The sequence below is a fragment of the Chaetodon auriga genome, chromosome 13, assembly GCF_051107435.1.
Source record: "Chaetodon auriga isolate fChaAug3 chromosome 13, fChaAug3.hap1, whole genome shotgun sequence".
NCBI lineage: Eukaryota > Metazoa > Chordata > Actinopteri > Chaetodontiformes > Chaetodontidae > Chaetodon > Chaetodon auriga.
In genome coordinates this window covers 1,711,409-1,724,433 of record NC_135086.1, presented here as the reverse complement: position 1 = coordinate 1,724,433, position 13,025 = coordinate 1,711,409, and the positions used below count along the sequence as shown (strand labels likewise).

Genomic DNA, 13,025 nt, shown 5'->3' with positions numbered 1-13,025 from the left:
TGCCCAAATCTAAACAAAATCAGGGCTTACAGAGTTAAAGAGCAGTTCCCTCACCCAGCCACAGTCATTTTAACATTTAGGTTTTTGTACAGATTAAATAAAAGAGGTCCTGGATCGTTTTTCTAATTTTAGACAGAGACAGGCTAGCTGTTCCCCCTGTTTCCAGTCTTTATGCTAAGCTATGCTATGCAGCTGCTGGTGTTAGCTTCATACTCACCGTACTGATATGAGAGGCACATTTCCTAAAATGTCAAACTGTTCCTTTAACATCAGAATATCAGCTGTCAGCGATGGTTGACGTTCAGCCTGAACTGGAGTGACCTCTAGCCTGTGGGCTTTCACTCGTGCTTATTTGAAGCCCATTGACCTCACAATCCAAATGTTTTCATTAAATACAGTGATGCACGCAGCGCAGACCGCTCTGAGGTCTGCAGAGGAAGCACCAGCGAATACACGCTCTCAAAACGCCAAAGATATCAGGGCTTAGCTCAGACTGCAGCCCACATGGTTTTCCAGTGACTGCACCAGCCTCATATTAGCTGAATATTACCGAAGCTGTTCTCCGTCTCTGCTCCTCAGCCCGTCTGAAACCAGCTGCCTTTGGCTACATTCTCAAGTCACATGTCATCCTTCCTTTAAAAACAAAATGGCTGTGGTGGAGACTCTAACAGCGCTCTCCAGACGGTTCCCAAAACTGGCATTTGCTGATTGAAGAGCGTCCTGGGAGGCAGATACAGCTGCCTGTGTGTGTGTGTGTGTGTGTGTGTGTGTGTGTGTGTGTGTGTGTGAGGGCTGTTTGGATGATTTAAAGATTTCTTTTTCCAATGGTCACGTAGAGATAATGGATTTCACATCATTTCTCCACAGTGGGACGATCTGTTTGTGGCACCAAGAAGGACGTTTACGTTCTCATTCAGTGTTTCATTAGTCTCTGAGCGCATTGTGTTTCCTCGTTACCATTCTGACGCTAATGAGCAATAAAGTGATAAAAAACAACCCACAATGTTTGATAAAGATTCAAGGGGTTGTGCTCGTCCATTTCCTCTTTCCCTGGACGGGCTGTCTGAAGACAGGATGGAGTGAACTGGTTCTGCTGGTTGTTTGTGTTGGTGACAGCTTCCTCTACGCCAACAGACCCGCAGTGACGAACGCTCGTTCAGTCATTTGTCGGTTGCGACGTGCAATCATTGCTTTTGTTGTGTGAGAGCAGTTTTGTAGTTTACAGTTTTCTCCCGTCTCTCTTCCCACCTTTAGGTTCCCAGAACCTTTGATGACATGGAATGAGAGCGGCGAATATTCTGACAGTTGGACCAACGGGCCGGTGATGGGAAGGAGTCAGCACGTCATTTCTACAGCTCCCATATGTTTCCAGTCAGAACAGCCTCTTCAAACCAGCGCTCACTGTTCAAACATGAGGATTTATGAGTCAGCAGGGATAAATCCGTGAAATCACTTTGACGACCCGCCCGGTCCTTCAGAAGCTCCTATTCCTCAACTGTGTCTTTACCAATCGTGCAACATGCGTCCTTCCCTCGCCACGGCCGTCCTGCCGCCCAGGACGCGCTCCCACAATCCGCCCAACCTGGCAGTGGGGGGCCGTGAACACCTGTCAGCTCCACGAAGGCGCAGCCCCCACCTGCGGCACACCCTCAGCCCGGAGAACCTGCGAACCCTGGCGGAGAGGGGCGGCGCTGCCGTCGACACCGTCTCCGTCGTCAGCAGTCCCATCGGGCTCCCGCGGGCTAACAGCGACACGGACCTGGTGACCTCCCAGAGCCGGTCCTCGCTCACGGCGTCCACTTTGGAGTACACGCTGAACCGAGGCCAGAACCTCGTCATATCCTGGGACATCAAGGAGGAAGTGGATGCCACCGACTGGATCGGGCTGTACCACATTGGTAAGATGGTGATTTTTCCATGTGTAGTTGCTGATAGAGCTGCTTTTCTGGGTCAAGACAAGTCTCAAGTCACCCGTCTTCATGAAGTCCAGATGAAACTCTTCAGGTCTGAATGCTTCGCAGGTTTCTGTCAAAGCTGTGTTGATCGTGCTCATTGCATAACTGGAATCCATCCTAATAATAAATATGCAGAGTGTGCAGCTGTGCGAGGCCCGCCTGTTGCTGTGCTGATAATTTTTTAATGCTCTGGTTCTAATAGGTCAGAACTGGAGACTTGAACATTTGCTGTAACAGCAGTTTTGCAGGTTTCAAACTGGTACGAGCTGCGTCTCATCGCCCAGCGTGTTCTGTGTCAGAGAACGTTTTTCTCAGCAGATCTTTTGTAGGGAAGCACATTATCGATGGCTCCGTTCTGTTCCCGGTGAGTTATGACGGCGAGCCGGCATGAACGATGCCGGGACCCTGAAACTGAAGCAGCTAAATGGAATTCAGCCCCCAGGAATTTTATTATTTACACCTGTGATTTGTCACATGTCCAAACGTGTGAAAAACTGCTTCATGCCGCAGTGCGATTGGTCGGTTTGCAGACGTGAGTCACAGCAGCAAAGTGAGAATTTGATGCTGAAATATTCGACGCCGTCTGTGTGCCACGGTGATCGAGGCCCACCATTTTGGACTCAAGACCAAAAGATCTCATGTTCTCTCATCAGCAGGTCTGATTGTTAGCAGCTCATACGTGATGATGGGGCTGTTTTTTGCACATCCAGATCAGTCTGACTGACTTTCTCAGTCTGCCTTCAAAGCGTTATGTGTGCTGTTCCCCCACATCTTTGTGCCGAACTATTTCAGAAGCCTGCAGGCATCCGGGACCCGAGCTGCCTTGACCCTACCTGTCCTCAAAGCTTTTTGGCTGATCCAAGTGTTTTGTTTTTGGGAGCTGAGAATAGCGTCAGGTAGAGTCCTGTGCAGGAGCCTCCAGCTCTGAGTCAATACTGCAACAGGAGCTGTTGAGACGCTACGCAGGACTGCAGGCTGACTCAACATGGAACGGCTCTGCCTCGGTGTACAATAACATACGCAGCATCACAAAGCGCTCGCGTCTCCGAGGCGAGCGGGGTGGTCTCCAATAATGTATGCTAATCCTGCTTAGAGACGGGAATTTGACAGGGAGGAAGCGCATTGACCTGTGTGCTAAGGAAGGCTATCAGGCTCGAGCTGTCAGGCAGATCTGTCCATCGTGGTGAAAAGTAATACAGGAGCAGTAGTGTACCAGCAGCACATTGGTTATTCAGAATCTATGGATTCCACACTTTGCTCACGTCGCCTCTGTAGCAGGAAGCAGCCTCTCATTCACCGTCTGCCTGAGAGAAATAAGCATGTTCCTGCATGTTCATTAAGACAAATGAGCAATGGCTGCAGACTTCGCTTTAAAAGTTTGTTTGTTTTGCTGTTGATGTTTAACGCGCTCAGGGGAAATGTTGTTCGTTAAAGGCCACAAAAACCAGACATATTTAAAGGGCACTCCACTAATTTTACACTTAAAGGTCAGTTTGCTCGTCACAGGGAGACGCTCGGCCTGTAAAAACAGCTGGGCTGATGTCATGTTTGGGCTTTGAGACTAAAACCTAATGTTTTTTACTGGAAGACAGAGAGGGTCAAACGAAACTACGCTGTATGATAAGTGGACGCAGCCTGTGCTGAAGGGCCTTAAACCTGCATTCTTTCCAATGGCCAACAGGGACCCTGCGTCTTCTTCAGCACAACATGATGTTCATGCTGGAAATGATGGTCCTATTTAGAGTAAAACAGACCCAGAGCAGGGCGGGCTTTAGGGCGTAGCCACCTTGTGATTGACAAGTCGCGAACATGGCGCGTCCCCCGGCTCTCAGTCAGATCCAATCAGGGTCGAGGTGTAGCAATGCAAATCCTCCCCAGCTCCACCCTCTCGTCCAAACATGGTCACAACATTCACCATCCTCATGGAGACACATGGAGTTAACCACTCGAGTCATTGGTAGACAGACATGTGGTTGTGTTTCATGGCTGGATTTGTAGTTATTTGTCCAAATGTCATCGTCGAATGAGGTTTTCTGGTTCTGGTTTCGCTCCGTAGTGCCATTTAATTCGATCTAATTATCTCGATTGAAACCAGAGCTGTTAAACGTCTGCTGTTTCCACTGGCTTCAAAACACTTATTGAAAACATCTCCTGCAGACATTCAGCTTGTAAAATGATTAACGATTTAAAAGAAGAGATCAGTTATTGTTGCGTCTCAATGCACCATCAGTTCGTCTTTTCCCCGCCGCGATGGGCACCTTAACTTTATCCACAAAAAAATGGAAGTTGTCTCTTTACACCAGACAATTGGTTTAATACAGTGACGCTCAGAGGAAAATTACAGCCTGCGAGCTGTTCAGCGTGATGTATTGTGTTAGTAATGGATAATGGATTTCTGAAAACAATGGCTGTCTTTGACTTCGGAGAGGTCAGACACACCTGCAGACAGTGGTAGATTCTGGGCGCTGTGCAGTTATTTTACACAAGGAAAGTAGTTGATGATCGTTTAGCAAGCGATTGGTCGCATTTCTGATGACCTCCAGGACGTCACCTGTCCGATTAGCTGACAAAACGTTCCAAACGTCTGCTTGGAGGTGAGAATGCTGTGTGGGAGAAAGAGAGTTAAAGTGCTGGTGCCAGGCGGGGCGTCAGGTCACTTCATATCGATCATAAGGCCGCCAGGACTTCATTACCTGCTCCAGGGTCTTATACCCCAGAGGGGCTACCGCTTTCCTCGACTAAGCAGACATTCAATGATAAGCAACCTGCCCTCCCCTTCTCACACACACACACACACACACACACACACACACACACCAGTCAGCTCAGTTCGGGGCTTCATTAATCTGTGTGAGAAAGTGCTACGTCCAGCGGAATTCCCCCTCCCTGTTTTTAACTCAGAGGAAGTTTGGTGTTTGTCCTTCTGGTTAGAGGTTGTGGGGGGGCTATTTTGGGACTGGATTTCACCGATTAAAGGCAAAGTTTGTGTTTTGGAGGAAAGAGTCCGCAGACTAAACACCCTGAAAGACGGAACAGACGCAGCTTTGTTGCAGGAGCGAGGATCCGGAGCTCGAACGCTGTCAACTCTTGTTTAGTTTAACGTTCTTTGGTTTGGAGTCAGCATGGATGTTCACATCAAGCTCAGCATTAACACACTGACCGACAGCTCTGCTCTTCACCAGATGAAACCAGTCCGTCCAACGTGTGGGACTGTAAGAACCGAGGGGTGAATGGCACCCAGAAGGGTCAGATCGTTTGGAGGCTGGAGCCCGGGCCCTACTTTATGGAGCGTAAGTTACCAAAGCAGCCGGACGTGAGAGGTGAAAGGGTTTAAAGTTAATGTAAGCTGACTGCATGATTTCATGAAACAATTATTCTTCCATCAATGCAGTAAATTTACCTCGTATCCAGAATTAAGACCGTATTAAATATTTAAACCACAGTACAGTCACATTTCTCCACAGATCAGTTTCACTTTTGTGGCCATCAGCAGGCGGATAATGTTTGCGCCGCTTCCACATCCCATAACTCTTTGCTGCTTCCTCTGCAGCTGAGACCAAGATCTGTTTCAAGTACTACCATGGAGTGAGCGGAGCCCTGAGAGCCACGACCCCCTGCATCACCGTGAAGAACCCCGCAGTCCTGGTCTGAGCCAATCAGTTTGAGCTTTAGACACTCAGGGTCTCCATCATGACACTTAAAATCAGCCATCTGGAGTGAAGATGATACCAAGGAATTATAATTAGTTTGGATTATTTAAGATTTTTGTATGCTAGATGTGAGCATAACCTGCTGAAAACCAGTGCATTCATGCACAGTTATTAGAATACATATCAGCCGCATATTGGCTTATATTACATATTGATGCTTTATCCTGCATGACCATATTTAACAAGCACCAGGCCATTAACTATTATTGAATTTTCCTTCAAAAACCTCCTAATTATTTGTTTTTGATAGCAAGTAAAGAAGTCGTATGACCTTTATAACCCTTGATAACCTTAACCGCTAACCCCCAGAACAAAGCATTAATAAGTGCTTTATATTGACTAATATAGACCAAAGACAACAGCGTGAGAGATAACATCAATTCAAATAAAACACCTACATTCACACATCTGTCAAAGAGATTTAAATTCATTAAAAGGCACCAGTTTGTCTTGTTTAAAGAGTTTCTGCAGGTTGTTTCATTCATGTGGTGCTTTGTGTTTTAGAGCCAGTTTTCCAGTCTCAGTACTGACATGGTGATCCTCAAGGACCAAATAGTCTTGGGGCCTGGTGCAGTGAGAGCTTGATTTATAGTCCAAAGGCCTGAGAGATGCTCAGTTGGTTTGCCAAGAAGTGTTTAATAGATGAACAGAATGCAGCGCTGTAGTCTTCTGACTGCCACCCAACGTTCTCATACAGTAAACATCAACGAGCTCTAAAACCATCTGCAGTTATGAACATCAGGGCAGGATGATGGACTGCATGGAGAGGTTTGAGCCTGGAGGCAGAAGCAGGCATATAAATAACATCACCACAGTCTTAAGGACTGTTTATCAGCCAGGAACCAAGCTATTTATGGTAAGATACTCTTTCAGTTGGAGTCCCGTTAAAAGCAGAAATATTCACTTCAGTGGGACTGTCACCACCTGGGCAGCAGGGGGCGCTGTTGTATATAGAATGGTATCGTCTGCATACAGATTAATTTTACTGTTTCTGACGTTTTCACCTATTTATAAAAACGGTGAATGAAAGTGGCCCCAGAGTGGAACCCTGTGGCACACCTTTGTTACAAACCAAATACAGGATTTCTCATCAAATCCAAAAGAATAGAAGTGTACAGAGGGTGACGTTGTCTGCTGTGTCGCAGGTGGAGGGGCTGGCAGAGCAGGTGGGCGTGGAACATCCGCGAAAACTGATCAGCTTCACTCTGACAGGTGAGTTGAGAGGCTGACATGTCGGAGGGCATTTTGAAGTTTGGTCATGTGATACCAAATCAAAGGAAATCTGGAAGTCAGTAACTTTGAGTAAATGTAACAAAGTCCTGGTTAGTTCTTACTTCCTTTAGCATTTCTTCTTCACGAGCCTGCTGTCGCTGCTGCTTTGTTGCAGATCTGCGCGCCACTGGCCTGAAGAAGGGCATGTTTTTCAATCCGGACCCGTACCTGAAGATGTCCATCCACCCAGGGAAGAGGAGCGTCTTCCCCATCTTCAGCCACCACGGCCAGGAGCGACGATCGGCCATCATCGCTAACACCACCAACCCCGTCTGGCATGGAGAGGTTACTGCACACTCGCTACACACTTTCTTTCAAACTATATGTTTTCAATATTAAACTGAATGTATTGACTGTATATGATTTTGCTTCTTTGCAGAAATACACCTTCGTTGCACTAATGACAGACATCCTGTACATTGAGGTGAAGGACAAGTTTGCAAAAAGTCGGCCGATCATCAAGCGCTTCCTCGGGCAGCTCACTATCCCTGTGCAGAGGCTTATTGAAAAAATACCTGGGTAGGTGACAGACATGCAGACATACGTTCAAACACAGAATAGATGTAACTGCAGCTCAGTCAGAAGGACATATTTTATGTCTCCATGATTTAAATCTGATACCACGGCCTCAGTGTGTTTCAGTTTGTCTCTTTGTCTGTCCAGAGTCCAGCCTGTGAGTTTCTCGCTGTGTCGACGCCTTCCCACCGAACACGTAAGCGGTCAGTTGCAGTTCAAAGTGGAGCTCACCTCGACTGGGCCGGATGGTAAACCTGCCTTTAAACTGTATTTCAAGTATCTGCAACGACTGAATTAGTTTTCTTTAAACTTCACAACAATGCAACCTGCTCTGCCTGCTGTAGGTGCCTCTCCGGACTCCATCATCGGCATGTCGTCCTTGAATGGGGCTCCAGGGACTCCATCCGACGATGAGGACCTGCCCCATCATCTTCCAGGAGTGGTTTCTGCGGGCCCCTCTCCTACTGGCTCCCAGGGCTCCCAAAGCATGTGGGAAGGCGGCGCCGCGGCCTTCCCAGAAAAGGACCTGCCTCTTGTTGGGCCTGAGAGTCTGTCAGGCCATCAGATGCTCCAGAGGTCACTCGTTGAGGGCCTGGATGCTATTGAGGCCCCCAAAGGCCCCGGTGAAAGACCCCTTGGTGCGGCCTCTCCTAAACTGCGCTCCAGCTTCCCCACACACACGAGGCTCAGCTCCATGTTGCACATCGATTCAGACGAGGACGAGGACAGATCCGCGGCCAACGACGTCACGCCGGTGCCGCTGTCGCCGCTGCTGATGAACGGGGAAGCTCCAGATGTCGGCGGCGCCGATGAAGACGACCCATTTCCCGAGCTCCATCCGGAGCAGCTGGAGGCCTCGGTGCTGGAGGAGGAGCCCGAGGGTGCATGTGGTGGGACAGAAGATGTGCCCCCTGACCCAGAGGGGGTCCTGGAGATGGGGGCAGGTCTGGACTTGGAGGATATTTTGGAACCAGACGTATTCTCTGAAGTGGAGGAGGCTCCTTTCACAGAGGCTGTGTCCCATAATGCTTTGCCAGAGAGCGGAGAAGTGCAAGAGGAAGGAAGGGTTGAGGACCCCTCCTCAGAGATTGACAGCTGCTCCATGGCAACAGCCCAGCAGACGGTCTTCTCATCCTCAGAGAGCTGTCCAATCACACTGACTACTGCGGTGGTGAGTTCATGATCTTCATATGGTCACGACTCAAGATCCAACTGTCTGTTCACGCGCATCAGTTCAGATCTGACCCTGTTCGGGCTGCAGGATTATTCCATCACTGATTCACCTGGAGTGTTTTTTTAATGGTTGATTGATTGAAACATAAAATTAGAAAATGGAGAAAAATGTTCTCAGTCCAAGAACACAAAGATATTTAATTGACGATGATAAAAAGCAGATGTTAGACTTCACTCAGCTGATCGAACAGAGGATCCATCAGTACCAGTTCAAATGATGGATGTCTGTTTCACACCTGACTGCTTTTTTTTTTTATAGAAATACATCCTGTATACTCATGTACAGGTTACTGGGTGAAACACGACTTTTCTGTGAGTTTTACGTCGTAGTCTGCTCAGCTGGTCTTCAGCATTTCTACCTTCTGGTTGTCTTTTAAAATATTTTGCTTCTGTCAAATGTCATCATTCCATTTCGGTGTCTTCTTCATCTTTGACTGAATGTGTCTTTGCTGTTCCTTCAGTGCACACACTGTACCGAGCAGCAGCCTCTGCGGGGTCCTAGCCCCGGCTGACTCAGTGTGTCCGCTGCATCGTAACACTCCACTGCAGCAGCATCACTTATATTTGTTAAATGTAAAGCGGTTAGTTGGAGACACGAGTGAGAACCAGCGAGCTTGAATGTTTAACTTCAGTGAACATCCTCACCTGTAATGGTTATCAGGAAGCGGAGGAGGGAGCGGAGGCGGCCATCGATCCGGGGGGAGATGCAATTTCCAACATGCCGCCAACCAATCAAGCGGTAGACGATGAAGGGGGCGGGCCAGTCGCTTCCGCTGAGGCTGAGGAAGAAGCAAGAGAGCAAGTGGAGGTGGAGGAGGTCAGCGTGAGGAGGCTGAGCCTGCAGGCGGCCGGAGGCGTGGCCGAAGAACAGGAAGGGGAGGAGACAAAACGGCAGGATGAGGCGGGCTCTGTGGATTCAGAGCAAGTCACCACAGAAACAGATGGAGAGGAAGGTACTGGGCTTTCAGCCACTCAGTGTACTCAAACCATGTTTTCACCACGTGAGAAAAAATGTCCTCTCTCTGTGGTCTCTGTGCTCAGGCTCTCATGTCAACGGCCATCCGGTTCGGTCGCTTCCTTCAGTGCGTCACGACATCCACAGATACCAACGCGTGGACGAGCCTCTGCCTCCCAGTGAGTGTGTGTGTCTGCATGCACGTATTGTTTGTCCTTTGCATCTGTGTGTGTGCAGCAGTGTCTCTGTGTCTGTCCAGTGTCCATGTTCGTGTCCTAGCAGCCCAAACTGAAACTCCAAATCCTGAACCGCAGATTAATCCCACAGTAAAGGAGTGTTCATTAACACAGTGATTTCTCACTTTACGATGAGAAATGGTGGAAAAACGGGAATAAAATCTGAAGCTTTGCATTTTTTTTTCACCACAGGATGAATTATAATAACTTGATTCTCTGACTTTTCCTCAGAAATATCATTTGTTCAACACTTTTGTTTATTCTCATCGGCCTCAGCTGTGCTTTGAGTTTAGTGCTAATTGTAATAAGAGTAACTAATATGATTAACGTGACAAACATTAAGCCTGCTACACACGAGCATGCTAACATGATCATTTTGACGATGTTAGCATGCTCGTGTTAGCATTTGGCTACTAGCATGTCTGCGGACTTCTGGTCGAGGATGATTAAAAAGTATTTGGTTGTGTATTCTTTAGATTCAGCTGCTGATGTTGTAACCTGTCTTTAAGTGTGAGCCGGCAGACATTTTTACAGTTATGTGAGGCCTTAAACACCTGCCGTGTATCAATAACCGACTGCCTCTCAGACTGGGAGGCTCGGATCGACAGTCACGGGAGGATCTTCTTCGTGGACCACGTGAACAGAACCACCACGTGGCAGCGTCCCACCGGACCTCCTGCCCCGCAGGGCCTGACCCGCTCCAACTCCATTCAGCAGATGGAGCAACTCAACCGCAGGTGGGCTTTGTAAAGAGAGATGTAGAATAAGCGTCATGTGTTCTCAGTATTGAACCAGAATGCTTCTCTGTTGTGTACTCTCTCTTAATGGAACGCTGCCTGTGGGCTTCTCTTTGTTTCTCTTCATCTGGAGGTTTTTCGACTGATGTAACCTTGAGTAAACAAAGACTTTCAGCAGGGAAACTCAGCCGGCTTTTGTATTAATGTCTCGACTCTTCAGATGCGTCACTTTCGTTCGTTGATTTGACTTTTAGAGAAACTAGTTAAGTGCGTAGTTGCATTCAAAAGGCCACATTCTTCACTGAAATAGTGGAAAACTTTACTTTCACCGCAGTAACTTTATCTTTAACCTTGATGACAGGTACCAGAGCATCAGGAGGACCATAACCAACAGTGACCGGGCGGAGGAGGCTCCGGTCGACCTGCTCCCCGAACCAGAAAGTGAACTGATGCCCCACTCCATCTCCGGTTAGTTTCAACAGACTTATTACAGAAAGAAACAGACAAATTACAGGTTTCATTCACGGGAGCTTTGTGTTCATTTAGAAAAATACGTGCACTCATCAGTGATTCAGCTCTTGAAAATGATTCATCTCCTGAAACACTGAGCTGAGCCTCGAGTCTGAGGAAGTTATTGTTTTAACCACAGAGATCTCAGGAGAGTCTTCTCCTCGTGAAGTAAGCTGCTTCTGTTTGACTCGTACGTGTCGATGTCGTTGCAGAGTACCGGCGAGACAGTGCAGTCGCTCACTCCAGCGGCCGCTCGCGCCTCTCGCTGCTGCTGCAGTCGCCCAGCGCCAAGTTCCTGTGCAGCCCCGACTTCTTCACCGTGCTGCATTCAAACCCTGTCAGTAGAAAACCTCTGACCCGAACTCCATCTCCACTCATCTGTCTGCACACAAGCACACATGCTGTATTCTTACAGTCAGAAATGCACACTCAGCGCTTTGACTGATTTAATTTCTGAGTACTCATCACAGTCATGGGACTCAGATATAGTAACTGCTGCCTGAATGAACCCCTTCAGGGTCGAGAGTGTCAGTTCTCCACACAGTGCTATGAGAGCAGAGCGAGTGTGTTTGAGCCGGTGCTCTTCACCAGCTGTCGCCATTATTTAGAAATATTTTGCACATTTTGACATTTCTTTAGTGACAAATATTTGGTGTCTCTGAGATGTTTGCATCTTCCTGTTTCATCATCCTAAATAAAGCACTTTATCATATTAACTTTAGTCAAAGCTGGAAGTCAGTCTCCAGCTTTATATGGAGAATATGATCAACGTTACATCATGATGAAAACTTGAGTAACATTTGAACTCTTTTAGCGTGATGCTAACTGCTAACTGTGTGCAGCACTGATCAGATTAAGAGTTGAAATCATTTTAATTGACATTTCAAACAGCGTTAACCTCCATGTTTTCCATCTTGTGTAATGAACTGAAAAGCTGTTCTGTCGTCTGTCTCCGTCTCGCTCTGATGACCTCACCCCTCCACCTTCTCCACCCTCTCCACCCAGAGTGCCTACCGCATGTTTACGAGCAACACCTGCCTGAAGCACATGATCAGTAAGGTGCGTCGGGACGCTCACTACTTTGAGCGCTACCAGCACAACCGCGACCTCGTCACCTTCCTCAACATGTTCTCCAACAAGCAGCTGGAGCTTCCCCGGGGCTGGGAGATGAAGCACGACCATACTGGGAAGGTGCGTGTGTGCGTGTGTGTGTGTGTGCGTGTGTGTGTGTGCGTGTGTGTGTGTGTGGTCCCCTAACCTTTGACTTTAACCTGGGATTACCCCACCCTGAAGGTCATGTGACCCAGGGAGCGTAATCAGTGCTCAGGTGTGCAGTTTCCGTAGTGACTGTGGGTTTTTCCTTCTCACCCTTCAGCCTTTCTTTGTGGATCACAACTGTCGCTCCACGACCTTCATAGACCCGCGGCTGCCCCTCCAGAGCTCGCGCTCCACCGGGCTGCTGGCCCACCGCCAGCACCTGAGCCGCCAGCGCAGCCACAGTGCTGGGGAGGTGAGAGACTAGCCGCCACTGCACCACTTGTCACCTGGAGTCAACGTAAGGCCAGCAGAGACGCTGCAATGTTCACAGAGGCCGGTTTGAAGGGGAAAACACTCCGTGAGACGCTGCATTGTGGCCATCGAGCAGTGACATCAGTGCTGCTTCAAACGCACGTCAGCAGGAGGAAGTTAATCGCAGTTCATTTTACCAAGTTTGATATTTGACGTAATCTTTCAGCACAATGAAACATGAAGTCACTCCGAGACTAAAACTGCCTTCTAGAAACCTTAATGCCTCACAGGGATGCTCCACTGCATATATTACTCTACTAATTACTGTAAACACCATCAGCCATAGTGACCTGATGGATGTTGCCTCTTAAATCCAAAGAACCAGTAACATC

At 48.1% G+C, this 13,025-nt stretch overlaps 1 protein-coding gene across 1 annotated transcript in view; it reads left to right on the top strand.

The window, feature by feature from the left end:
• hecw2a (HECT, C2 and WW domain containing E3 ubiquitin protein ligase 2a) overlaps positions 1 to 13,025 on the top strand; it is a 34,856-nt gene that overhangs the window by 8,018 nt on the left and 13,813 nt on the right. Inside the window, exons 2-16 of the mRNA XM_076746701.1 lie at positions 1,255 to 1,898; positions 5,138 to 5,245; positions 5,506 to 5,600; positions 6,811 to 6,877; positions 7,053 to 7,222; positions 7,317 to 7,456; positions 7,601 to 7,701; positions 7,798 to 8,624; positions 9,348 to 9,639; positions 9,728 to 9,820; positions 10,464 to 10,614; positions 10,976 to 11,082; positions 11,337 to 11,461; positions 12,130 to 12,315; positions 12,500 to 12,634. Of these exons, the coding sequence (XP_076602816.1) occupies positions 1,520 to 1,898; positions 5,138 to 5,245; positions 5,506 to 5,600; positions 6,811 to 6,877; positions 7,053 to 7,222; positions 7,317 to 7,456; positions 7,601 to 7,701; positions 7,798 to 8,624; positions 9,348 to 9,639; positions 9,728 to 9,820; positions 10,464 to 10,614; positions 10,976 to 11,082; positions 11,337 to 11,461; positions 12,130 to 12,315; positions 12,500 to 12,634 (2,976 nt within the window). The 5' untranslated portion in view covers positions 1,255 to 1,519. The remainder of the gene's footprint in view (positions 1 to 1,254; positions 1,899 to 5,137; positions 5,246 to 5,505; positions 5,601 to 6,810; positions 6,878 to 7,052; positions 7,223 to 7,316; positions 7,457 to 7,600; positions 7,702 to 7,797; positions 8,625 to 9,347; positions 9,640 to 9,727; positions 9,821 to 10,463; positions 10,615 to 10,975; positions 11,083 to 11,336; positions 11,462 to 12,129; positions 12,316 to 12,499; positions 12,635 to 13,025) is intronic.